Genomic DNA, 27,090 nt, shown 5'->3' with positions numbered 1-27,090 from the left:
CCTTACAGGAGAGGAAGGTGGGGTATAAATCCCAAATGCTCTCTCTCTCCCTCTCCTCATTGTTGCCTGCTTGTGCCCAGATCTCTCACCCCAAGAAAAAAGTCCAGCTGTGCCTGCATGCAATTCCCAGCTGGGGGGACAGCATCTGTGTTGCGCCTTGCACGCCTCTGGCCTGCACGTTCTTTCCCCCTCCTTCCTTGGCGCAGAGGAAGTCAAGGCCACTGGAGTTGCTGGGCCATGCTTGTTCTCCCTAGGCTGATGGCTTTTGCAGAGACAGGCCGACAAGTGCCAGACGTCCGTTCGGCACGCAGATGAGCAAAACAGCGATCTAAAGGGCCTGCTGGGGGCAGAACCCCCCAGACAGCGAGTGTGAGAATGAGGGTTTGGTTAGCACCAGTGGGTCTCTGGTTGAGCTTGGCTGCAATTGAGATGTCTTTCTAGCCCCTGCCACTACCTACCATTTCTTGAGCCTGTCACTTTTCGTACAGCTCCTGACACATCTTCAGCATTAGCGCAGTGCTGTTCCAGCAGTAGTCAGTAAACAGAAGCATCAAATGTTTATTGAGCCCAGCAGAGTTCTTGGCTGATCCACAGCCCAATTTTTGGGGAAGGGAGGGTCACACATACACAGACTACGTTGCACCATCTCCAAGCCTAACTGGAAATCTTCTGCTCTTTCTGTGGCTCCTGGCACGTTCACCTTCCAGAGCTGTATGGCTGGAGAATACTGTCATTTCAGTGGACTTCAAACATGAAGGTAAGGGTGTACTTACATGACAAAGAGCTCCCCCCCTTCTTTATTTTTCCATCTTACAACACTATTTGCTTGATAGGCTCAAGCCAAAATGGATTTAACTTCCTCCACTCTGAGGCAGACGTCCAAAATCCCCACCATGGTCCATATCTTCATCCAATCTGAGTTGCCCCCCAATCTCCCAGCCCAGGGGTTCTTGATTCCCACATGTTAAGGAGGTTTCCATCCCCCAAATTCTAGTGCAGGGGTGTCCAACTCTGTTGCTTCCGATGTTCATGGACTACAGTTCCCATCAGCCCCTGCCAATTGGCCATGCCAGCAGGGGCTGATGGGAATTGAAGTCCACGAACATCTGAAGCGCCAGAGTTGGACACCTCTGTTCTAGTGTGTGTGGACAAAATCCTACTTCTCTTCCTATCACATTTGTATCCTTTGCTCAAGAAAGTAGCTTCTCCCATATTTCTCCTCACAACAACCCTATGGGGCAGGTTAGACTTTGTGACTGAACCCAGACCACTCCACATCACTACATCTCACTGGGGATCAGGAGACTGAGCAATTATGGCAGTGGTGGCGAACCTACGGCACGGGTGCCAGAGGTGGCACTCAGAGCCCTCTCTGTGGGCACGCGCGCACAGAGTTCATCATGTGGGGGGGAAATCGCCCTCCCCCCCACTCACATCTAGGCTGGCCTGGGCTGCTGGACTTGATGTGCGTGCACCTCAGCGAGCTCCAGGTGGCTGCTGCACGGAGGAGGGGGGGCAGAGGTGATAGAGAGGCGCAGAGTGGCGCATGTGGGACTTGCTGGAGGCTACAGCAGGCTGGTCCCTGCTCGAGGGGGTTATTCAGGTTAAATTGCTGCGTTGGGACTTTGTGATAAATAAGTGGGTTTTGGGTTGCAATTTGGGCACTTGGTCTCAAAAAGGTTCGCTATCACTGAATTATGGGGTTGGAACTGGGTCGTTCTCGATGAGTTTGGCATGGAGATCTGGGTGAAAGCTTGAGGTGTCCAGCCTAAGAAATGCAGCTGAAGAAGAGAAGTGAGTAACCTTGGTCCCCTGCATGTCCGGATCAAGCTCGAAGAAAAAGAAATAAACCAGGGTTCCCTGCCATATTAGTAAGCTGGCAACTCTCTCACACGCCTCAAGTTAAATTGAACAGGTCAAGGATGTGTGGGGGCGGGATGGTGAGATGCCCCCTGTGACTTTCAATTGGAGCCTAAATATTGTTTTCAATGTTAGGGTCCTACCCAGGTACGAGGGAAATGGTAGGAGTGCCTCTGAGCACGTGTGGAGGGCCTTTAGCTCTGAGTAACTACATCTAACCTCCATGTACTTGCGATTAGCGGGTGTGGATTCCATGTCAGAGGACATGTAATCAAACCTTCGCCTCTTTCTCTTTTTTTTTTAGCAGACGGCCATGTCAGCGAGGAGGCCTTTTACAACAAAATGATTGTGGGGGGGGGGACATGGAAAAGATGTCCCGGCAGAAAGATGGACAGAGAATTTCCAAAGACTCTGAGACGTGTTGTGTTAAGTAATCTCCACCAGAGCCTCACCAAGCCTCTAAGCAGCCCCTTCCGTTACCAAAACCTCGGAGGTCCCTTGTGGGTAGCTGCGTTGCGTTGCATGGCCCTGTGGTCAGCTGCCCTTTCTCCACTCTGAGGTTTGGCAGTTGTGGGGTCTCCGGGGAGCTCGGCTGAACAGGAAATACAGCGTGGGATGGTGGGACTGTAGTGTGCTAAACACAGTAAGGAAGCAGGTGAGACGACCCACGGAGCAGCAAGGAATCGGTTAGGATAAAAAGAGATCGCGAAGTGATATCTCAGCCCACGGAAACGAGGGGGAGACGAGCTTTGCCTTCCCAGAAAACAAAGAGTTCCCTGTCTCGCTGGCAGTGTTGTGCACAAATCCATCCTCTGGTGAGATGGTCCAGACAGACAAACCGCTTGCTGGCAACTCTCCTGGCTAGTTTCCTCAGGGAGCGGAGGCAGGGGTAGAAACGTGGCCCGTGGATCTTATCATGTTTGCAGGGCGGAGGAGTGGGAGGTGGGAGATGGAGGATGGAGCCAAGGAGACAGGAGGTTGCTCCTTCTCCTAGGTCCCGAGAGTGTCCTTGCATAGTGGCTACGTGGCCAGCTACCCCGTGGCAGGGACCTCGCTTGGTAGCTGTGTCGTATGGACTCCCATGGGCGGTGTTGGCTCCGTGCCCAGCCCCTCTAGCTTTCCGTTCATGTTTGCTTCTCCCCCCTTGACTGTTCCCGTCCCGACTGTAACGAGAAGCAGATGTGTGCAGTGCAAACCCGGCATGGGGGGGAGGGGGCAGTGAAGTAGGAACTGAAGTTGCAGAAAATCCTTCATAGGAGCTGACTGAAGGGGGGGGGGTGTACGAAGGGCCAAGGCCAGCCCAGGGGTGAGAGAGCCAGTGGTGGGGCAGGCAGTAGGGGAAACCCAGGATGGGGAAGGCTGGCGGGGGGAGCAGGGAGCTGGGGCCCAGAGCTGCCAGGCAGGAAGTCAGGGGGGAGTGAGCAAGCCAGCTCTGGGAAGTTTGCAAAGCTGTCAGAGTGTGTGGAGAGAGCGACCGAGCAAAGCCCTCTCCGCCTGCCTAGTGACGACGGGGCTAAGGCTTTAGGGAAAAAAGGAAAAGGAGGCTCCTGCTCTTGGCAGCATCCCTGGCTGCCGGCACAAAGGACCAGACCATGCACGGCTGATGCGAGACCTCAGGGACTGGAGGTTGGGAACTGGGATGGCCGGCCCCGTGGCCCCGGTGTGGCTCTGTGTCTGGTGGGGCCTGCTTACTAGGCAAGCCTGGGGCATGAACTACCCTCCCAGGTACAACCTATACACGGGCGCTGGCCTGCCGTTGACGCAGCTCCAAAGCACGGCTCAAGTACCCAACGGAGCCCGGGTTGCCAGCCGCCACAGGTAAGTGAGCCGGCAGGGCGATGTGGTGGGGTGGCAGGACCGGGAGTATGGGCCACGTCTGGGAGAAAATGGGAGGGTTAAGACCGGGAATCCCATTATCGGGACCTCCACAAGAAAGGGCGAAAGAGAATTAGAAGGCGTAGGCCAGGAGCCCACCCTTATAACCCAGGAGCAAAAGGCCATTGTGGCGAAGGTTAATGACAGCAGGATTCTTGGCTGCAGCTGCTAGTGAGGAAATAGAGAGTGTTGAGGGTTACCATTTGCATGTCTATTTATTCTAATTCATTTTAATATATGCAAGTTTTAAATTTCCCATTCTTTAGAGCTGAATTCAAGAAGGCCCAGTCTCATTCATTTGCATTTAAATCTCAAACTGGACAATTGTGAGAGATTACCTGGAACGCAGACCTGGAGTCCTGTTTTGTTCACATGCGGGGGCATTGGGGGGCATTAATATTTGGGTCCAGGTGTTGTCATGGCAACAGGTTTCTCTGCTTATAAAAGGTGGAGGGATTAAGTCTGTGTAGTTCAAGGCCGGTTGGTGCAGCATCCCCAAACTGTTGCAGCGTCCCTCATCCCCTCCTTGATCTTATTGTTTTGGGGGTGGCTGGACATTCACAAAATCACGAGCTCTGTGTGGTTTGACCAGGAGGCAAGGCTGGGTGGGTCTGGTCATCAGCGACTGAGTGAATTGGGGCACTGTCGGACCTGACCATGCATGGCTGATGAGAGACCTCAGGGACTGGAGGTTGGGAACCTGGATGGCCAGCCCCGTGGCCCTGGTGTGGCTCTGTGTCTGGTGGGGCCTGCTGGCTAGGCAAGCCTGGGGCATGTTTTGGTACCTGGGAGATAGAGTGGGGGCTAGAGGAACTGTGGCTCCCTGTGCCTCGTGTGGGGTGGAGACATCAGATGGGATTTTTAGATTGTGAGTGAGGGGGGCGGGGTGGGAACTTTTTGTTAAAACTGTGGGGGCGGGGTGGAGACTTTTTGTTAAAACTGCCCAGTGGGCTTTAACTCACAGGTGGGCATGCCAAACTTCTTTTTTGTGGGGGAAAGAAAGGCCAGTGGGGTTCGTATGGATGCCAGGCTTGGAGTAGTAGAGGAAGAGAGGCCAAGGGGGTGGTTTTTCACCCAAATTGGGGGCAGGGGTGACACATTGGATGTCTGCCTCTCTGAGCTGGGATAATATCCACAGCAGCATTACCTTGGGGGGGGGGAGAGAAAGGCCTCTGGAAATTACCTGAACCAAAACAGCAACATGAGGGGGTACAGGGCATAGGGCTAGACAGGGTAGCAACTCAGGGAGGAGGCTGTTTCCTCCTTCTCCCTCTCCACATTTACCCAAGCAGGCCACTCAAAATGGGCTTTTTTGGACAGGCTGCCTCCAGGTGGTGGATGGAGATCTCCTGGGATTACCACTGATCTCCAGGTGACAGAGATCAGTTCACCCTGGAGAAAATGGCCGCTTTGGAAGGCAGACTCAACAGCATTATATCCCATTGAAGTCCCTCCTCTCCCCAAATCCCGCTCCACTCCCCAACTCCCCAGGTATTTCCCAACCCAGAACTGACCGCCCTGTCCCTACTGGTTTTGATGAATAGACTTCTTTTCAGCCACAGTTCTGCTTTCGAAAACAATTAAAATCTGTCGTTAGCCAGGGGAAAAAAAGGAAAAGAATCCTCGCACAAGTTTTAAATAGCAGCTGGACAAAAATAGAACTCGGATCTCAAAAACAGTGTCAAGCTGATGAATTTTAAATGGGGTACCTGAAATTTCCAATGGAATGTGGCCCTGTTTACTCCCATCACAAAGGGCTGTGTTTAAAAGATCCGTGACCAGAGAGAGGTGCGGGCTGCCCTGAAGTTTGTTTGGAAATGCCCCACCCTCTGTCTGGAAACCCAGATGTGTGTGGGCTGGAGGGGGGGGGAAGGTGCTTGTGAAGAGCCAACGCTGTGGGGAAAGACACACTACACATGTTCAGAGGCTGCCCTCTGTTATCTCTCATGTTCCAGAGCCGAGCAGCAATTTTGGGCTGATCCCTGGGATTTCCTGTGCAACCGGAAAGGTTGGGAGGTGAACGGGGGCAATTATTAACCAGTTCAGAGAGGTTTGTTTGCTAGCCCAGACCAGCCTCAACCAGGAATGGCTGGAGGCAACTTTGGACAGGCTTGTTCCCAGCTGTGGCCTCCTGACCAAGTTACGCCTTGATCAAAGGTCTCTGGACCCCATGGGAACCGGCTAGGCGGAGATGAAAGGGATTCCTGACGCAGCAACCCCAGGCCCACCAGCAACGAGCTGTGATCAACCACTATTGATGCGGGGAATCAAAGTTGGCAATGGTGGCATGAACGTTCTTTGCAAAGTTCAGTGAATACCCATCCCCCCCCCAAAAAAAACCCTACTATCCATTCAGAATAAGAAAAATTAAGGGGAAATATCCCTGTGGCATTACCTTTATTGTGGTGCCCTGAAAAACTCACGTGGGTGACCCACTTTTCTTTCATCGGGTTAGCAGGACTTTCTGACCATCTCAAAACAAAGTCTTCTTAGGCTAAGATCGCAGGAAGATGTACTCGGGCAATAGAATTTAAAAATCTTCCAAATAGTGTAATATCTTTTGGTAAGGCCAGCAAATACAGTAGGATGTTTTAGTTGGTCCTAAAACAGGGTATAACATCATTGTTGCTTGGGGTTTCTTCCTAGGTCACTGCCAGTTTAAATAGTCAGTTTACCAAAGACTAACAGTGAGCACACCCTCCCCTTAAGACCCTTTCTGAAATCTTATGTTACTAAAGGAAAACGAAAATCTGATACTTCTGGAGTTTCCTTCTTTGGAGGTTTTTAAACAGAGGCTGGATGAGCATATGTCGGGAGTGCTTTGTTTGTGTGTTCCTGCATTGCAGGGGGTTGGACTTGATGGCCCTTGGGGTCTCTTCCAACTCTATGATTCTATGTAAATCAAATATCTTCCAAATTTATCTTGGTTTCAAATTCTTTTCTTCCACAACATTTGATTAATAAAGCAAGGAAGAACTTCACTGAATTATTATCAGGAAGTGATTTGGGAAGGAAGTAAGGCCCAAAGGGTCTCCCAAGTACCAAAAAGTAATGATTTCATCTGATACATTGTTCCCAGTTCTCTTAATGTTAAGTTGAAACCAGGAAGCAGTTTTTGCAAAATAATGGAAAGTGGTTTGAGAAAGGCATTGCTTTGCATGGTATGCAAACACAATTCTGTTAAACAAAGTTTTGTAGCACCTTGGAGATTAATAGATTTATTAGGCACGCATCTTTGCAGCATGGAGCCCGTCAAAACAAAAGGTATAATAAATCTATGAGTTGTTAAGGTGCTAGAGGACTCTTTGGTTGTATTCAGACATTACAAACATACCAGAGTTTGGGGTGTTGTGTGGTTTCTGGGCTCTATGGCTGTATTCTAGTAGCATTTTCTCCTGATGTTTTGCCTGCATCTGTGGCTGGCATCTTCAGAGGATCAGGAGTTTGTGAGGAGAATGGGCCTGATTTATTTTCAGGCTCTGCAATCCCCCCTCCTCCCTGTGTTTTCTTGGTTTAGGAAGTTTTGGGATAGATGTTTTGGTCCTCAGCAGAGAAGGTAGATGCCAGTAGCACCTTGGAGACCAACAAGATTTGACAAAGGAAGCTTTGACTCTTAAAAACTAGTATCTTGAAAATGTTGGTGATCTCTTGAACATGAATCTAGCCAGATAGGAAGTCTTTGGTCTAACAACAGCGTTGTTGTATCTGAATTTCAGTGTTGTAATAAGTCAGGGTTCATTGCTTGACATCAGGCTGGAATTTTAAATCTAATTGTCATCCAGTATCTAACAACTTCAGACATCACAATAAACTGTGGTTAAATTGGAACTTTTTTAAACCAAGAAGTCTTCTGTCTCAACTCTAAGAGGAATTGGGGAGAGGCATTTTGTTCATTTTATCTGGATATAGCTCACATTGTTTATTTATTGCTGTACCAGTATTTCTTTTTGCCTCGTTATCACTTCTGATCAAACAGGCTTTGCAGGTTTAGAAATAAGCTCAGCTCAGCAACCTGCCAGACCTGTTTGACTAGAGAATAAAAGTGAAATATGAGCCCAAACCACAGTGATTCTCTTTCAAAAGGCCTTTGGTTCTCTGAAAAAACTGTCGCCAGTCTACCAAGAACCATGTGCATCTTAACAGATGTTACTTCCACAGGCAATTGCCTTCAAAACCATACTGAGACATCTTTTTCATGCCACAGAGATGGACCAGATTTGAAGGAATTGTCTTGGCCCCTCTGTGGAGGGCCCAGACATTGCCCATAGATAGGTCTCTTTATTCATTGTTTGTACCTCCTCCCATTGAAGTGTCTCCTGGGATTTTTTTTCTTTTTTACTGAAAAATGAGGAGCAGGAATTCCCAGCCAAGTCCTTGGGGTCATGACATTATTTTCCCCCTCACTTACAGGAAGAAACAGATCATAACAGTTTTAAGTGAGTCACTGATGAGGCCATTGAGATGCAAAAGGATGAATTCATATGCAATTATTTTGAATGAGGATGTGATAAAAGTGAAATCAGGAAAACTTTATTGCTAAGGAGTTTCACTTGACCGCAGTTCTTGACCCTGCATACAGCAAGGAACTCTATAAGGATAGACACAATTTGGAATGAGGCAGAGAGCTTTTATAAAAAAGAGAGATATAGAAAAGAGATTCCTAAACATCAGGAAAAACTTCCTGACAGTCAGGGCTATTCAACAGTGGAATGCACTACCTTAGAGTGTGGTGGAGTCTCCTTCTTTGGATGGCCATCTGTCAGGAGTGCTTTGATTGTGTGTTCCTGCATTGCAGGGGGATGGACTTGATGGCGTCTCTTCCATGATTCTATAAGAAAGTGCCCATGTCCTCTCCAGCAGCCCCACGTTGGAAATACCCTTCTGGATTGCTAGACTCCTAATGTGGTGGCACATCAAAATCTTAGCAACTGGGAAGGCACAGAAGTATTTTGGGGACCAGAAATGGATTGTTGACACCAGTGTGGAGCAATGCTAGATCTGGGTCCTCCCCCATCCCATGCTGGAGTGGGTGTGTCACCCTCTCTTTGATTGCCCATTGGCCTGGGGTTAAACTTTGAGCAGGAGAGGTAATAGGGCTTTTATTTGCCTGGAAACAACACCCTTGCATCTGGAAATTCAGCCACCTAGCTAGCCCCTAATGGTCCAGATTGCAGAATAGATTCTGTAGATCAGAGGTGTCAAACTCGTGCCCCTCCAGATGTTATGGACTACAGTTCCCATCACCCCTGCCAGCATCATGCTGGCAGGGGCATGACAGAACCGTAGTCCACTAACATCTGGAGGAAACGCTTGAAGTTGACACTCCAGTTGGGGACGGTCCTGAAGTCCTCTTCTGTCCACATCCTGTCAGGATACTGTTTGCTGTATATATGTGCAAAGTTGGATTGAATTAACGATAAAGGCAGGCATTTGGTTGAGAGAACATACCAAAACCCTAGGGCTCTTCTTATTTTGAAAGATGGATCTCTAGTATCTGATTTTTATTGTATTTATTGAATAGTATTTGACTGGTATATTGTTTGCTTAGAAACCACCCTGAGCCCAAAGCAGAGGAGGTGCAAGTATAAAGGAATCTAATGTAAAACAAAACAAGTAAAGCAATAGATGGTCAGAAAGGCAGCTCTGAGGGAACAGCTACTTAACATGCATTTTGGAACCAAGTCCCGGTAACTTTTCATCCTAGCCTCTGACCTTTTGTTCTGCCTTCCCAACCTCAAGTATGGGTATCTCCAGGACTTGGCAACTGGAAAAAATTGGGAATCTCGATTCAGTCTTTGTTTGCCAGAGCAAAGATAGGTCGGGAATTTGGATGGCAAGGCATTTTGCCTGTATTTAATAATACATTTGATTTATACCTCCCACCTTTCCTGTAAGGAGACTCCTCAAGAGTGGCTTCTAAGGTCTCCCTTCCCTCCCCACAACAGACACCTTTGTAGAGATAGGTGGGAGCTGAGAAGGAGTTCTGAGAGAATCCATGGCTAATGCTCGGAAAGGTCACCCAGCAGGAATGTAGGGAGTGCAGAAACACATCACTGCTCACCAGATAAACCTTCTGTATCGGAATTGGGAGTGAGCGGGGAATCAAACCCACTTCTCCAGATTAGAATCCACCTGCTCTTAACCACTGTACCACGCTGGCTTTCCGTGTAGAACAGGGGTAGGGAACCTGCGGCTCGAGACGCGACAGCGCTCTTCTTGCCCTTGCACCAGTTCCATGAGCGAGCTGCCGGTATCCTTGCCCCTCGGCCTGCAGGCAGCAGGCTACGCATTCAACTGCCCACGGGTCGGCTGGGCGTGCCGCAGGCTTTCCTCTCACCCACCCCGCTGGAGCCGGGGTGGTACGCCTCTGGTGGCCAGCGAAGCCGAGCGGCCGGGTTATTCATTGCCCGCCCTGCAAAGGCAGCAGGGCGTACTTTACCGCCAGCGCTTCTCAGAACGAAGCAGAGTAAAGCAAAAAACCCCTATATATATAGTGCTATCTTTATTTTAAAATGTCAACATTCATTTAAGTGCTCCAAGTGTTTTCTTTTCCCATGGAAAACAGGTCCAAATGGCTCTTTGAGTGTTAAAGGTTCCCTACCCCTTGTGTAGAAGGTCCCATGTCCAGTCTTTGTAATCTTCATTTCAAAGGATTTGATTGATAGTAATGGGTTCTGCTTGAGAACCTGGAGAGCCACTGTCAGCCATGGTAGCCAATAGGGACCCTGATAGATCTTTGGTTGGACTCAATATATGTATGGTGAACTGAGGTTAGTGACCAGTTTGCAGCAGGTGAAGGAGGCTTCACCTTGCAATGAACCTGTTTTCCCCCAAGGATGGCTAAACATTTTTACATTTTATTTTATGTTTTAATTATGATGTACACCGCCCTGAGCCTACTGGGGAGTGCAGTCTATAAATCAATAAATGAATGAATGAAAGAATAAACTTTTCTAGCCCACCCTTGATGCCTGTAACACAGATGGCTGCCACAAGCAGGACCCTATTTTTTTTTCTCAGAAGGTGACCTGTACACTTCACCCCTCTCCCTGAGTAAGCAAGAAAAACTCCATTCTCCTTTTTACATCCACATGGCCAAGACTGCGGATGCTACTTCTAGAAAGTTAAAGGACTCTCCACACCAATGTTAATGTTAACAAAGAAGGCAACCAAATTGCTTGTGGCGGGTTTTCCGGGCTGTGTGGCCATGGTCTGGTAGATCTTGTTCCTAATGTTTCGCCTGCATCTGTGGCAGGGGCGTTCCTAGGCAAACTGGAGCCCGGGGACAAAACCTGAGTTTGGTGAGGGGACTTCCATCGGAATGGGCCGTCCACCTCCCCACCATGAACAAAACAATGATTTTTTTGCACCAGCTCACAAAACACCTCCCACTCCCAGCAAAACATACATGGCTCTCTCTCCCCACCAACTCTTTTCCTAATTTTCACCAAAATCACACCCTACGAGAGGTAGGTTGTTAGCCTGAGAAACAACTCCAAGCCAGTGCAAAGTGGGTATTAAAGCATGTAAATCTCTACAAATCACCCCTCAGCAAAATATTTACCATAAACAAAATGTCAGCCGCATCTCCTGCCACAAAACACTCTCTTAGTGAATCCACCCCCCAAACAGCATCACTTTCAATGAATTGCTTAAACTAGGAGCCTCAGATTCTTCTTTAAAGTCCACCTTTAAGGGAAAATATGGGGTCCCCTCGTTAAACTAGAAATTGAAAGGTATTGATGCTGTTTAAGTGGATTCCTCCCCACCCCGGAAACAGCATCACTTTTGAGGGTTGAGATTCAGATAAGAAAGCGAGTACCAGATTCAGATCCGCATTTAATCTGGGCAAATTCTGGGCAAATTTGGACAAAAAAGTGTCCTACTATGTAATCCTGCCCAAATATGGAACAAATGCTTGAATGCAAGGTATTTGGGCTTTGGGGGGGTGTATTTAGTGGATTCTTTTTCGGCATGGAGGAGTGCAGGAAGTTAGCTGCACTCCGCGCCTTCAGGGCATCATCAAGAGATCGTTCCTGATGATGTTCATTCAAGTTTGCGATGTTTGGTTCAGGGAAGAAGTTATGGAAGCCCAAAATGGAGAATGCCCCCCCGTCCCCATTGTTTTCAATGAGGAGCTAACAGGAGATGAGGGCAAATGCTCATTTGAGGGACAATAACCTTTGGTCCTCCCTGAACTCAATCCCTTCACTCAATTTGAGTGAGAACATAAGAAATAGTTAATCAGATGATACCCTGAACGTACTTTTGTATCACTAACTTTAAAATGTCACCCTTAATTCTTTGTTACCTCCTCAAAGAGTTTTTCCTTAAGATGGCAGTGACCTTTGCTCCATTGTTTCCAATTGGGTTTTGAGGTTCGTAGTCTTGCATATTTTGAAGATAGAGGCATTCAGACTTAAGGTGGCTCAGGAAAGTTCTCCTGGTAATAGTTATCCAAGGCTTGAGATCTACACTTCGAAGTCCACTTATGGGCCTTCAGCAGCCTATTTGTACCACGCTTCCTGTGTCGATGATAGCCTCGCCGGGCTGAGCTCTTCTCAGAACTCTCCCTCAACTCGCTTCTCCCCCTCCAGAGCAAAGCTCACCCAAGCTTGGATGTTATTACCGGAACAAGACCCTCTGAGCCACCTTGAAAGTCCGGTGCCTCTATCTGTCAAAAGTGTGGGTGACCGAGTGTCTAACACTTCAGAAATTCTCAGAGCCTAAGCTCTTAGGTTTTCAGTTGTGTTTTGTGTGGGAAACACTCTTCCCACCATAGACTCCAGTACCGGGCTCTTCTGTTATGCTCAGATGGCTTTGTGGTAGAGGTTTCAACAGGAGGCAATGTGGTAGGGTCTTGCTGTGGAGGTGGGGGCACTTATTTTCTGTACTGGGAGCTGCTGGTAAGTAGCGTCTCCGAAAGTGAACCAGCCAACTTTGCTAACATTTGCCTGGATGACACCTAATGCGGTCGCCAAAGTAATTGTAATTCACCTTCAACTTGGTGCCCACAGCATTTTCCTCTTCCACAATAATATTTTAGCAAATTTGGTTGAAGCCCCTTCAGGAGACTCACACCAGCAGCCCAACAGGAAATGTCCTCCACTCCAGAACAAGACCCCTACCACAGTGCCTCCCATTGAAACTCTCTACCACAGAGTCTCATTGGGAAGTCTATGGTGGCAAGTGCAATTTTTCCCACCACAGAACTTCTGGCTGAAGAGTCTTTATTTATTCTGGGGAATTTCTGAGTGTGTAAGCTACAATTCTGGCTGCAACCATTTTGAAGATAGAGGCACCAGACTTTCAAGGTGGCTCCAAGAGGTCTTGGGTAATAGCATCCAAGCTTGGTGAGCTTTGCTTCTGGAGGGGGGGGGCGAGTTGAGAGAGTTCTGAGAGAACTCAGCCCGCAGGCTTTCATGTGCAGGAGCAGGGAAACAAAATAAGCCTTTTGGGGCCCCATAACATTGAACCCCCAGAAGCAAAGGTCTCCAAACCTGGATGCTATTACCAGAAGGGCTTCCTGGAGCCACCTTGAAAGTCTAGTGCCTCTATCTTCAAAAATGTGCAGACTGCCTACACACTTGGAAATTCCCCACTGGCTACAATGGAGCAAAGTCACTGCAAAACAAAGAATCTTGGGAAAATTTCTTGGGGTGCCTGTAAGGGGTATATTTTTAAAGTTAGTGACACCAAAATGTCAGGGTATCATCTGTTAACTATTCTTATGATGCCACCCAAGTTTGGTGAAGTTAGGTTCAGCAGGACCAAAGTTATTGTCCCTCAAATGGGTAGCCCCCATCTCCTGTTAGCTCCCATTGAAAACAATGGGGATGGGGGCACCCCCTTTGGGGGTCCATAACTTTGCTTTCCCTAAACCAAACATCACCAAACTTGGGTGGTATCATCAGGGCAGTCCCTGGATGGTCCCCTGAAACTTTGGTGCCGCTAGCCTTAAAAATGCGCCCCCTGCAGGCCAAAGCGTAAAACACCCTTAAAATGTTAAAAACACACAAACGACCCTGAAATGGTGGCGCCCCCCACGTGACCAAATGGGGGGCGACCGGGGACATAGGGTACCTCCTGTCCCTAGGCAGGAACGCCAGTGATCTGTGGCTGGCATCTTCAGAGGTGTATCACAGAGAAAAGTCTGTTATGCACTGCGTCCAGGAAATCAAAGGTAACCAAAGGTAACCAAAGTTGGCTGGTTTTATTCGGACAGATGTTCCATTTGGAAATTTTGTCACATATTCACTCTTAGGCAGAGCCCAAATAGATGTAATCAAAATACCAGGAAAACAACCCATACATGTTATTCACTAACCCTGCCATACTAAACACCCTGATCTTTCCCCAACCTGTCAGAGTCCTCTCAGCCAGACAACTGCCAGCAACTGATAATGGTCTTAACTAACTGAGGCCAGCCTCCACCTGGAGCTATGAGAGGGGAGACTCTGAGCGTCCCCTCCCCTGCCTCTATTATCAGAGTGGTTGCTGTCCCTACAGATTCACATCAGCAGCCGACTCAGCAAAGTCAATGGAGGAAAGGATTTGGGGTGTTGTAAATCCATCACGGTATGGCAGCTTCATGTGTTCCTGCAAGGCTATCTTGTCCACAAATTAGTCTCTGCTTCAACCACATGTTCTTCCCACCCTCCCTTGTAGGAACTGGTGTGCCTACGTGGTATCACGTAGCGTGAGCTGTGTGGTAGAGGATGGCGTTGACACCTACGTGAAGCCGGACTACCAGCCATGTGTCTGGGGGCAAATCCAGTGTCCCCGTGTGGTCATGTGAGTGTGGGGTAGGCAAAAGAAGAGGCTTGGGTGCTAACATGGGGTGCCGTCCTCTAAAAGCATAAGAGCAAGTGGATTTGGAGCCACACTGGGCTGGATCGGAGCACATCAGCAGACAGAGGGCAGCAGTAGGACAGCGGAAGGTGACTGCCACATTACAGGATGTGGGGGCATTGCTGCAAGCTGGCTGGGTGGGGCTCAAGGTCATGGCCTCCGTGGGCAGCCAAGGAGGAGAGGCTGGATGCCTGTGGCTGCTGCCTGGCCTGTGCCCAGACCGTCGGCTGAACTGCTTCTGGGAAAATGCAGGAGCCAGCTGGGCCATGCCTGGCGGAAGGCACCGTCTTCCCCCTTGTGGGAATCCCCAGCACTGCAAGAGCAGCCAGCTGCCAGCAGGCAGAGGCATTTCTGGTCCTCTCCACGGTGCTGATTCTGAGAGGGGAGCACAGGGCATTCTGGGTAGGTTCAGTTTTGCAATCCTGAGATTCTGGAGTCACCTTTTCAGGTGGCATGGAGCCTCTCCGTTTTAATTTTAGCAATTCTACCTGACCTTGAGCATAAACCTTGAGGGACCAGTTTAAGAGGGGAAGCTTTAGCGGGTTACACTTAGCAAGGGGCTAAGTCCAGTCCATTCTTTTTCTGGACAGATTCTCCAGTTTAGTCATCATGGAGCCAGGAGTGCAGTAGAATAAGACTGCAGTGGAGAGACCACAGTTGGGTGTTTATGACTAGGTTTGTGCTTTCTGCCACCTAAGAGTGTTTTGGGGCAGGGGGCAAGGCCAGTTCACACAGTCTAGCCAAGAGCCCCCTCCCAGAGTGACAGGCTCATTTGCCTGTTCCCCCATGCACAAATGCCAGCCACCTCCAATTATCCTACCTGGCAGGTACCGGAGTTACATGCGCCCCCGCTACAAAGTGGCCTACAAAACGGTGTCGGACCTGGAGTGGCGTTGCTGCCCTGGCTTCACAGGGGATGACTGTGCCGAAGGGGGGACAGCAATCACCACCACCCGGCCACGACCGCAGCCCGGACGACCCAACCTGTCTGGCTTCAGCAACACGCTCAGTGGCCTAGGCGGAGAAGGTACTGTGGGAAGGGCATGAAGGGAGAAGGGCGCTCTGCCCCTCAGCATCTGCTGCCCCTGGTGTTTCAGTTCCATCCTCTCTGTTGCTTTCCCTCCTGCCCCAAGTTGGAGTAGAAGGAATGGGGAGATGCCCATCAGACAGGCACATGAACTAAGTGGACCCCCCGTGTTGAGAGAGTGGGGAATGGATACAGGAAATAGAAGCACAGGCCCTTCTGAGATGAAGTCTCCAATGGCTCTCTTTGCAGGTTCATCTTCACAGCTTGCCTGACCACCTTTGCTTATCACTAGCTTCCCACTCGCTCTCAAACCATTTACCAGGGTACAGATTCTCCCTGTGATGAGAGGTGTTTACACCTCTTTCCCCTAAGGTGGCCTATGGGAAGGAGGGGACCGAGCGCAAAGGAGGATGGGAGTGCGGAGTCCTGTATACTTAGGACTTGTACAGAAGAGGGAATTTCACATGAGGCTGCTTCCTCTCTCCCCACACACCTCTTTAATCCTGACAGAACTGCCACTTCTGCATAACTCATAATGGGACCATAGCTCCCTTCTCATCCTTCATTTAAAACCCCACCTTTCTCTCCAAAATTGAGCCAAAAGAGCTTACATCATTTACCACTCCTCCATTTTATCCTCACAACAACCCTGTGAGGTAGGTTAGGCAGAGAGTATGTGACTGGCCCAAGGGCATCCAGCAAGCTTCTGGATGAGTGGTGATTTGAACCCGGCCCTCTAAGATCCTCGTTCACCATTTTAACTACTACCCCACAGTCCGATGCATCTGAACTTTGCTAGAAAGCTGGTGATGCATGAATGCCAGTTGAGTTGAAGGAGGGTTTGATGAACCCATGGAGAAGAGCGCAAACGGTTTGAAGTGTCACTGTCCGGATTGTGTGAGCAAAATTCCAGACTAGCCAGTTAGTGTAGAACCACAGTTAATTCACATTCATTAAAGCTGAAGTAATTAAGAGCTCAGCTTTACCAAGCTGACAAATCCGACAGAAGTTGGCTTCCTAAAGCCAGTGAGCATTTGGTTAATGCTGGTATCTCCAGATGTCGCCAATATGGACTACAACTCCCATCAGCCAACTGGCCGTGCTGGCAGGGGATGATGGGAATTGTAGTCCATGAACATCTGGAGTGCCATAGGTTCGCCACCACGGCCCCAAGCTGACCTGGATGGCCCAGGGTGGCCTGATCTCATCATATCTTGGAAACTAAGCAGGGTCAGCCTTGGATAGGAGACCACCAAGGAAGTCCAGGATGGCTGTGCAGAGGCAGGCAATGTTAAACCATCTCCATTCACCTTTTTCCTTGAAAACTAGACAGTCAGCGTAGGTCAGTTGCAACTTGACAGTCCTTTCCACCCCTTCACGTGGTTTCAAATCCCTTCTTTTTATTTCCTGCCAGGGCAAAGGGACTCTCAGAAGGTGCAGCAGCTGGAAGAGAAAGTGCAAAGCCTCACCAAACAGCTGCATGACCTGCAGTCCACCATCCAAACCAGCAACACCAAGCTAGCAGAAGACATACGCAAGGCGATAGAGTCCTCTCTGAATGGTAAACAGCCCGCAGATGCGGCCGCGCATCCTGAGATGAAAGAGACCCTTAACGAGATCCAGCGTCACCTGCAGCGCCTTGACAACCGCATCTCCAACCACGAGAACGGCCAAGGCCCCAGGGGCGGTGGAGCAGATGTCCATGGTGAGGTCCTACGGGAGGTTGAACAGCGCTTGCAGGAGTCCTGTACATCCTGCCTGACAGGCGTGGAAGGAGTGCGGCGGCAGCAAGAGGAGGACCGCGAGCGCATGAGAGCCGTGGAGAAGCTGGTCACGTCTATGGACCAGCGGAATCGTGAAGCGATGAATGCCATCCAACAGCACGTGAGCGGCCTCGTTCAGCAGCGCCCCAAGGATTGCTGCCACCAGCTGGAAGAGCGGGTGAACGGCCTGGAGCACCGCCTGGATGGCATCTCGGACTCTCTTGCCGTGCTGAACGAGCACGGAGGGGGAGGCCAGAGGCCACCGTCCCTTCCCCCTCCCTGGAGTGTGGACAGGCGCATGTCTGAGATGGAGAGCCGCGTCAACACCACGCAGCGCAGCCTGGAAGAGCACTTTGTGGATCTGCAAGTCATGCTGGAGGGAGCGGACGAGCGGCTCCGCCGAGCCGAGGGGCAGCTGGATTTCTTCTTCTCTCGCCTCAACGACTTCCAGAACCACGTCAACCGGGCCCTGGCCAACCTGTCACGGGACACGGGGGGACTGAAGGACAGCATCCTGCAGCAGCAAGGGGCTCTGGAGCGAGTGCGTGGGGCGGTGCACACCTGCACTCAGATCTGCACTCCGTCCGGCAGTCAGGACTCCCAGATTAGCAGCATCTTGAGCGACCTGGGACGCCGGGTGCTGGACAACGAGGCACAGCTCCGAATTCTGGGCTCCTCTGTCCACCAGCTTGATGTGTCTGGCAAGCTGCAGAACCTGCGGGGCTTGGTGGGAGCGAACACGGAAGCCCTTGGCAAACTAGCTGGGGAAATTGGCGAGCTTGAGAACAGGCTGGTGGTCTCCGTAAGTGCCGGTCCGCCAGACCTAGTGCTCTATTCCAACAGCACTAATAAGCGCCTGGAGCGGCTGGAGAAAGAGATCGAGGAGTTGGAAGGGGACAGCTGCAGCCAGACTTGCTCTGAGCTGAAAGGGGAGATGGGGCAGCTTCGGGAACAGGTAGAGACCTGTCAGGCAGCCTGTCAGCCTATGGGGAGGAGGCCAGAGCTGGACAAAGAGCAGGTGGATGCCACTAAACCCCTGGACGGCTTCAGCGTGATCAGCGGCAGCTCCAGCGTCAACCTCAAGTCCTTGCAGGGTGAGTTGTCTGAAGTCATCTTGAGCTTCAGCGCCCTCAATGAGACACTGGAGGGGCTGCAGGCCACGGTGGAGAAGCACCAGACAGACATTCACGAGCTGGGCACCACCAACAAAGACTGCTGTTACATCATCGGCAGAGATCAAACCCGGAAGTAAAGCAGGAAGGTGACGGACCACGCCAGCGTAAAAGCGAGAGCGTTGGCAAGGTAAGCAAATGAGTCGCGAGATCCACCAGTTCGGCGGCACTCTGCAAGTGGAGGCCTCAGACTGCCGGCGGGCCTCCGGGGGTCTGGCGGAAAGGCTGGCTAAGCTCGAGGGCACTTGCGAACGGCTGGACGACGTGTCTGGTAGCCTGCGTAAGATCAAGGAAGGGCTGGACAAGCACGTGACAGCCTTGTGGAACTGCCTTCACGAGGTGAATGGGACCCTACGCAACCACGGGGCCCTACTGGACAAGATACACGGCAGCCAGCTGGGCACCATCCATCGCCGCCTCAGTACCCTTAACGGATCTCTCCAGACCCTGCAGAGTCAACTGCACGATCTCACGCTTCAGGATTTGACAGGTACAGTGGACAAGTAGGAAGGGGCAGGGCCTGCAGCTGCCAGTCCTGATCTGGGCCTAGGTGGTCTGGGTAGGGTGTTGGCCTCTCCCTTCCTGGGCAGAAGATGCTGGCTAGAATTTCTCACTTTCCTATTCATTTTCAGGACCTCCAGGGCTCCCAGGACTAGACGGTCCCATAGGGAGACCGGGTCTCCCAGGTCTAATTGGGCCTCCTGGCAAGGATGGAAGGATGGGGCCTGTGGGTCCCCCAGGTGAGGAGCTTGAGAGCTTAGAAAATGCTCTGCCTCTGAGAAACATTTCTGTCCCCAACTTCCTTTTCCCTTCCCACCCATCCCACACACTGCATGGGCAGCAATTGTAAAGGGCTTGGGAGCCTCCCTGAATAATTAATCCCTGTTGAAATTTGAGAATCAGTCGCTTAAGAACCATTCTAGATCCGTTAATTTAGCAGAGCGCACAAGCCCTTGGTGTGCACGGCCAAGTCCCATCCAGTCTCTCTGCATGTGCCAGAAACAAAATAACTCTGAGACTTTTGCCTATTCAAACTAATATACTACATTTATTCTCGAAACTACAGTTTTGGGAAGGACAGAGGGAATATAGTTTTCTAATCTAGTCCAATTAACTAGGATGGAGGGAGATACAGGGCCTGCGTCTGCCCTCATGGTGGCAAGTTGGACAAGCATACTTGCAAGGAGTGGAGGTGCGAGAAGCAGGAAGGAAGGAAGTTTCCCTGAGAGTAGCAATCTACACACAGAGTCGGAGCTACCAAAGGGCCAGTGTGTGTTCATTGCACCGGGCGTGTACCTTGGGGGCAGAAAATCGCCCCCTCCCCTTTCCACGGCACCCCCCCCCCCCCACACACACACACACACTTACCTTTGTGAAATAGTGCAGGCTGGAGAAGTGGTCTGTTTCTTTCAGGTTGAAAATGCCCTGGTGGGAACTACACTTCCCAGGAGACCTTGTGAGCCCCAGGGTCTCATGGGAAGTGTAGTTCCCACCAGGGCATTTTCAGACTGAAGGGAACAGGCTTCTTCTCCAGCCTGCACTAAGGTAAGGGGGGGCAGGGTGCCGCGGAGGGTGGGGGGAGGGAGTGGAAAATATAGAGCACGCACCGGGCGCACTCTGGTCCAGCTATGCCTCTGTCTACACACCAAAGTGAGAGTATTGAAGCTTCAGAGAAGGGATGCCTAGTGCCTTGTTTTCTATCTCTCTGACTTTCTGGTCAAGGTTCCCTCTGAAGTTTGAGGTTAATAGACAGCACAAAGTCCTTCAATTGCAACAGTCCCTACCATAGTTTGTAAAGGATAATGAGACACAGATCTGATTCTAGAACCTGGCGGATGATCTCGCCTGCCCAGTCTAGATGGAGCCATAGGTAATCTGGAAGGCCCTTTTAGGTTCCTGCACCCAGACATTAAGCAAGGAGAAAACTGAGGATCAAATGAGATGTTATCTTTTTAACTGAACCAGGTCCGGGTTCATGCTCCAGGGACCACATTGGGACAGGAATAGGGGGTTCAGTTTCCCCTCTATTTCCCCCACTTAAAGGCCTTGGGGGGATTATTTGTCCTATTGGCCAGTTGCACGTGTAGTATTCAGTAATACTATTTCAGTCGAGAAAATGCGGGGGGCGGGGAGGGGGAGAGAAGACTTGAGTCCTTGTCCTGCACCACAGTCAGGGGCTGAGGTGCTCGTTCTCTAAAGCCGCTATCTGGTTGCTGGGAAAGCGAGTCTGACTCGTTAAAAGCTATGAACTGTGGCAGCATTCCAAGTTTGTCTGCCCAGATAAAGGTGGGTCTAGGGGTGATGAAGGGCAGCTGCTGAACCTTCTCCTGTCCTCTCCACCAACTCAGCTGCATGACCCACTCATCATCTCTGCTGGTGAATGCTTTCTCTTCCCTCTGGGAGCACCTGCAAGCAGCATCTTCTCTGGCCTTTCCCATGGGGATGCATGAGCATCTGTGTTCAGGGATAAGAAGGGCCCAGTGCCATATGGTAGGGGAAGCACAGCATTCCATCAGTGGAAATGTCTCTTAAGACACTCCCCATGTACTTATAGAAGTCTATTTTTTCTCTCTTGCAGGTCTCCCTGGAGAGCAAGGTAATGACTGGGAACAGCTATATGTCACTGTCCCTGCATGAGGAATAAAAGAGCAGGGCTGAACAGAGCTGGATTTGAGGGGGGGGGGCGTGCTGTGCTTTGTTGCATATAATTTTGTTCCTTCTTTCTTTCTGTATGATGAAAAAGAGAACAGAGAACCAGTGCAAAGTAATGCTGGACTTGGATCAGGAGGCGACAGTGTTCCTTACGGGGTTGTGATAAGGGCCAAATGAGAGGGGTGGAGAACTATATATCTTACATAAAAATATAAGAAAAAAAACATGTTGGATCAGACCAAGGCCCATCAGTTCCAGCCGTCTGTTCATGCAGTGACAGACCAGGTGCCTCTAGGAAGCCCACAAACAAGTTGGTTGTAGCAGCATGATCCTGCCTGTGTCCCAGAGCAACTAATATAATAGGCATGCCCCTGATACTGGAGAAAATGGGTTTGCATCACAAGTAGCATCTATTTTGACTAGGAGCCATGGACGGCCCTATCCTCCATGAACATGTCCACTCCTTCTCAAAACCTTCCAAATTGACAGCCATCACCAGAGGCGTAGCTCCAAGGGGACAGGCGGGTGTGTGACGCACTGGGTGTGCACCCCTGTGGGGGTGTGGCGAGGGCGTGACGGGACAGGACGGGAAGACGCACCAGTGCACCGGGAACTTTCCCCCCTTGCTACGCCTCTGGCCATCACCACATCCTGGGGTAGGGAGTTCCACAGTTTAATTAGGCATTGTGTGAAGAAATTCTTCCTTGTGTCTAGGCTTCTTGCTGGATGAAGAACGCAAGCATGAAATATAGATCAAGAAAAGTCTTGCGGAATATATGGGGGAGAGAGTGTTACATGACACCACTGGATTACATTTTTTCAACTCACAGTCACTGCCAAACATCCTGCGCGCCGGTGGATCAACGGATCATTTTGCTAAAATTCATTGGCTTCAATTTTTAAAGCAACCTGTGCCCTGAATGTAGTTTCTGCTTTGCGGTAGTAAGGGGAGCAAGAAGATGAATTTAGACTTGCGCTCCCTGTGAGAAAAATAATCACCTTCTTAATCATTTCTTAAAAATAATAATATCTTGCATTAATGTTCCAGAATCAAAATAGCCTCAGGGGAAAAACAGAGCCACTTGCATTATTCAGCCCACGGATCAAAATCCCAGTGAAATTAACCCCCGTTGCTTTGAGCTGAGTAATTTGCCATTTGAAAGCTTAGAGCCCAAGTTTTTTTTAAAAAACCCTCTTTACGCAGAAACTCTAGGGTTCTGATAAAAGGATGTTTCATTTGAAAACACAGCTTGAAAGATTGTGTCGGCTTTGTATGGAAGTCAGGCTCTGAAGTCTGCTATTCTTCCTCCACTCTTTGCTCATTAAGCTTGGTGAGCAGGTCAGCAAAAGAATGGCCCCTTTGCGTGTGTACAAGTGCCGTGTGTATGTGAAGGGGGTTAATCTGTGGCTCAGTAGTGGAGCACCTGCAAATGAGCCTCTTAAACTGAGTCACCAACAAGCATGAGTCAGCTAGTTGTTTGGTGAAAAGCACAGTTGGAATACTTGGGGGACAGCTGGAAGAGCACGGAAGGGCCTCCAAGAAACCAATTAATCCACCCTTCTCTTCTTGCACAGGGCTGCCAGGTCCGGTCGGAAGGATACCCCAAGTCGCATTCGCAGCAGCGTTAACCTCCCGGCATGTGGAGACCGGAACCATCTCCTTTGACAGGGTGCTGGTGAACGATGGCAATTACTACGACCCTGACTCAGGTCAGTGCGGAGTGGGAAATGGGTTGAAAAGAGGACGGAGCTGAGGTCTCTCTCTCACGCAACCACATACAACCACTCCTTTGCTTTACTTCAATGAAGAGGCAGCAGTGGCTTTGACTCCAAAGCACTGAACTACCAGGAAAAATGCTAAGGCTCTTATCATTAGCTTCAAAGACACTTCAATGCCTACGGTTCAAGAGGAATTTATTTAATTAAAATAGCTTACAATAAGCACCAAAAAAAATATTTAAAGACAACAGATTTATAACATAAAGTCAACAGGCTGATGTGAGTTTTCTGGATCGTGGTCAAGGTGTGATAGTTTAGCCCCTAATGTTTCATCCAGATCTGTGGCTGGCATCTTCAGAAGCATCAACCATGTAAATAACGTGCACTGAACCCAAACAGGAAATGCTATTGCAAATGTGAATTTAAGGTCTAAAGCAAACAAACGAAGCACCTGGGTGCAGCTAGATGCTATAAAGTGTAGCAAAAAACCAAGTTGTATTCAACAAATAATTCAACAGGTATAGCAAACTTATTTATTTATTTGTTTGTTTGTTTGTTTGTTTGTTTGTTTGTTCCACTTATATACCGCCCTCCTTACAAGCACAAATTCTAACCAGCGGCAACACATCAAACATGTGGTGTGCAAACCCTTTACTAAAGTGAACTGTGTGGTTTCAAGTGCAGGAATGCTCAAATTGAGAAACAGGAGAATGAGGTTCCTGGTCAACTCAAGCTCATTTCTCAGGGTCTTGTGCCCACTTCATCAGCTTTCTGAAAGTATAAATGTTGCCCATAACACATCAGGGAATAGCAAGCTGTTCAAAGCATATATTTCTTCTGTGGGCTAAGCTGCGCCTGGCAGATTCTCTGGAGAGCGTGAGTTGACCAGTAACCTCATTCTCCTGTCTCTCAATCTGAGCGCAACGCGTTCCGGCACTTGAAACCATACGGTTCACATTAGCAAGGGGTTTGCGCACCATGTGTTTGATGCGTTTTGTCTTTAGCCACTGGTTAGAATTTGTGCTTGTACATGTGCTATACCTGTTGAATTATTTGTTGAATGTGACTTGTGTGAGGGTCTGTTACTCCAGTCAATAATTGAGACTCATGAAGGCATCAAGAGCTTTATTGAACCGTGTCAGGACCCCAGCGACAGGTAGCCAAAGCTGGGGGCTCTGGCTCCTGTCCCTGATACATATCAGAGAGCATTCTACTCATTGGTATTCCCCACTCCCATTTTCTCAGAAACAATTTGCAACACACAAGGAAGAGTCAGAGAGAGCATTGTTGTGGAATCTTGAGCCTGCGAAAGACTTCCCTTTAGTCCCAGGAAATGGGAGATAAGCGGGATGTATGCCTGAATTACTAGCAATAGATGGGCCATCCAAACCTCCATTGAGCCAGGCTAGTCCCTGGGATGCGGGCCTGACAACTTGGTTGTTAGCTATACTTTATATGATATGTGCTGTGCCTGTTGAATTAATTGCTGAATGCGACTTGTTTTTTTGCTGCACTTTATAGCACCTAGCTGTGTGCAGGTGCATTTTTTGTTCTCTTTGGATAATAAATTCACGTTTGCAATAGCATTCCCTGTTTGGATTCATTGCACATTTCACGCTTGACCCCCCCCCCCCCCTTTTTTTTTTTTAAATATCTTCAGAGGCAGTAAGATGTGTTTCTCTCCATGGTCGTGACATGCCTCTGAAGATTCCAGCCATAGCTGTGGGCAAAATGTTATGAGCTAAAATGATGACGCCACAGCCACACAGCCCAGAAAACCCACAACTACCAATTGAGTCTGGCCACGCAAGTCTTCAACAATACAAAAAAACACAATAGATTTAAAACCAGGCTGCTGAGGACCAAACTTGCCTGTAGATTAGATCAAATTGTAGATCTTCATTCTCAGAGTCTGGTTGTCACCAAGGAGTACACAGGGAAAGACAGTCTTGCAGATATGAGGGCTGCAAGCCATGAAGCCATGTTAAAGTGGGCTCGGAAACAGTTAGGAAGCTAGTGCAGTTGATCAGTATTGTTTGGTTGAGCAGCACTGTTTTGCACCAGCTGAAGTTTCCAGGTAGTCTTAAAGAGTAAGCCAGCATATAGTGTGTTCATCTAGCCGCCAGGTTGCTGTGGATCAGTGGGGCCAATCTTCTGTCTCTGAATATGAATATGGTATGAAAAAGTCCCTTTGGTTACTTCACTGTCTTGCTTTTCCAGCAGAGGCAGCTCCTAGTTTCTTCCCAAATCATTCACCATGCCCAGCAAAGACAACTTGACTCCATCAAAACTTGGGAAGGTTGTGCCTCCCAATGCCTCAGTCTTCTCAACAAGCGTTTACATAGATGAATAAAATATCCTTTCTCTAGTACCAGCTGTGTGCTAGGCACTCTGCAGAACACGTAAAGAGCAAAGGGTTTTTTTATCATCTATGTGAACTGGACAGAAGACTGAGAAATGGGACCGGAGGAGCTAGGGTGGCCGGACATGTTTGACTGCCCTAGGAAGCTGTGAGCCCCATCCTGAAATGTGTTCCAGCATCCTTTGCAATGTGGCAAAGGATACTGGGACACAAGTATTGAACTGTGCAAGGCTGTGTTCGACACAGGACAGCCGGATCTCAGAAGCTAAGTAGGTTGGCCCTGGGTGGTGCTTGGATGGGAGACCACCAAGGAAATCCAGGGTTGCTATACAGAGACAACACAGGCAATGGCCAACCACTTCTGTCAGTCTCTTGCCTTGAAACCCCTACTGGGTTGCCATAAGTTGGCTGCCACTTTCCACCACCGCCATCCAAAACCAGTCCCTGATTAGAAGCAGGATGCTCATCTTAATGGGGATGGAGGCAGCCTTTGAAGCTGCAGATTTGGAGGACAGAGCAACTGCCCTGACCCCAGCAGCAGAACCAAAAGCAGTAACCACTGCCTCTTTGCTTTGGGGATTCTCCTCACCTCTTGTCCCCACAGGGATCTTCACGGCTCCTGTTTCAGGCCGCTACCTGGTCAGCGCCATCCTGACTGGTCACAGGGGCGAGAAGATCGAGGCAGTGCTGTCCCGCTCCAACCAGGCGATTGCCCGCAGCGACTCAGCCGGGTATCAACCCGAAGGCCTGGAGAACAAGCCCGTGGCTGAAATCCAGCCAAGCACAGGAGCTTTGGCCGTCTTCACCCTCGTCGTCCCCATGGAGGCTGGTGAGACCCTCTGTGTGGATCTGGTTTCTGGCCGGCTGGCCCACTCTCTGGACGAACCACTTACTGTCTTCAGCGGAGCCTTGCTCTATGAGGAGGCTGGAGGGATATAAGTGGAAGCGGGAGAGGGCCCTCAGCTCAGCCTAGAAAGGGACCAAAGAGGAACTTCCTGGCTTGCTGACCCAGATGACCTCCTTTCCTGCGGCTTCTGAGCTGGGGACCCCGGGGGAACTTCCAGCATCCCAGCATTTAAGCCTACAGCTTGGGAGCAGGAGCCCCAAGAAAAATGGAGGGCCTCACTGCAGCGGCAGGCCCTCTTACCCTTCTAGGACCTCTCTCTGGAATTGCCACCTCCCTCCCTCTTCTCAGCCACACGGCGTAAAACCATGCACAGACTCTGCCCTCCTGATGCTTTGCCAGTGCAGCCGTGTGAGTAACCTGAGAAGTGTGAGAGCATCCAAACCAGCACCTGCTCTCTCAGCTACATCAGCCCGCCCTGTCCAGAGGGAAGGTAAAGCGCAGCCATCCAACTCAACAGAATGAATCCTGGGGTGGGGGGAGGAGGGAAATGCCCTTTCTGTTATTTATCAGTGTCTGTCGTACCCTGGAGAAACCACACGCTCCCTCCCTCGGGCCGCCGCCACCTCACTGCACCACCAGCCAGTCAACTTCCTGTGCTGCTCACGCCTCACAGCTTGGGCCGCCTTATCTAGCCACTGCGGAGCTGCAGATGAAGGCCCTGCCTGCCACCAAGGGACCAGATCCTGGCTTTTGACCGTATTACACTGGGCTGTTGAGAGGGAAAGGAGGACGTATCCTTCACAGCACTGCTGGTACAGAGGGAGAGAAGCAGTGAAGTAACGGTTTCTAGAGGAAGAGAACGGTGCCCCCTCGTGGGTTCCCATCTTGTGCCTACCTTGTGTAACAGCCAAACTCAGCTACAGTTATAATGATTGAATAAAGAAACACAACTCTTTTGTAAA

General features: G+C 49.8%; 1 protein-coding gene across 1 annotated transcript; it reads left to right on the top strand.

Moving 5' to 3' along the window:
- The first annotated feature begins 3,219 nt into the window (after positions 1-3,219).
- On the top strand, positions 3,220-27,090 carry EMILIN1 (elastin microfibril interfacer 1). Its single transcript, XM_048515810.1, is given in 9 exon segments — positions 3,220-3,678; positions 14,404-14,529; positions 15,414-15,613; positions 17,028-18,679; positions 18,681-19,038; positions 19,181-19,288; positions 21,127-21,144; positions 22,776-22,910; positions 25,886-27,090. Coding segments are annotated over 9 exon segments (3,147 nt in total). The 5' UTR covers positions 3,220-3,463; the 3' UTR covers positions 26,221-27,090.

Source organism: Sphaerodactylus townsendi, linkage group LG01 (assembly GCF_021028975.2).
Source record: "Sphaerodactylus townsendi isolate TG3544 linkage group LG01, MPM_Stown_v2.3, whole genome shotgun sequence".
Taxonomy (NCBI): Eukaryota; Metazoa; Chordata; class Lepidosauria; order Squamata; family Sphaerodactylidae; genus Sphaerodactylus; species Sphaerodactylus townsendi.
This window is presented reverse-complemented; position numbering and strand designations above follow the sequence as displayed.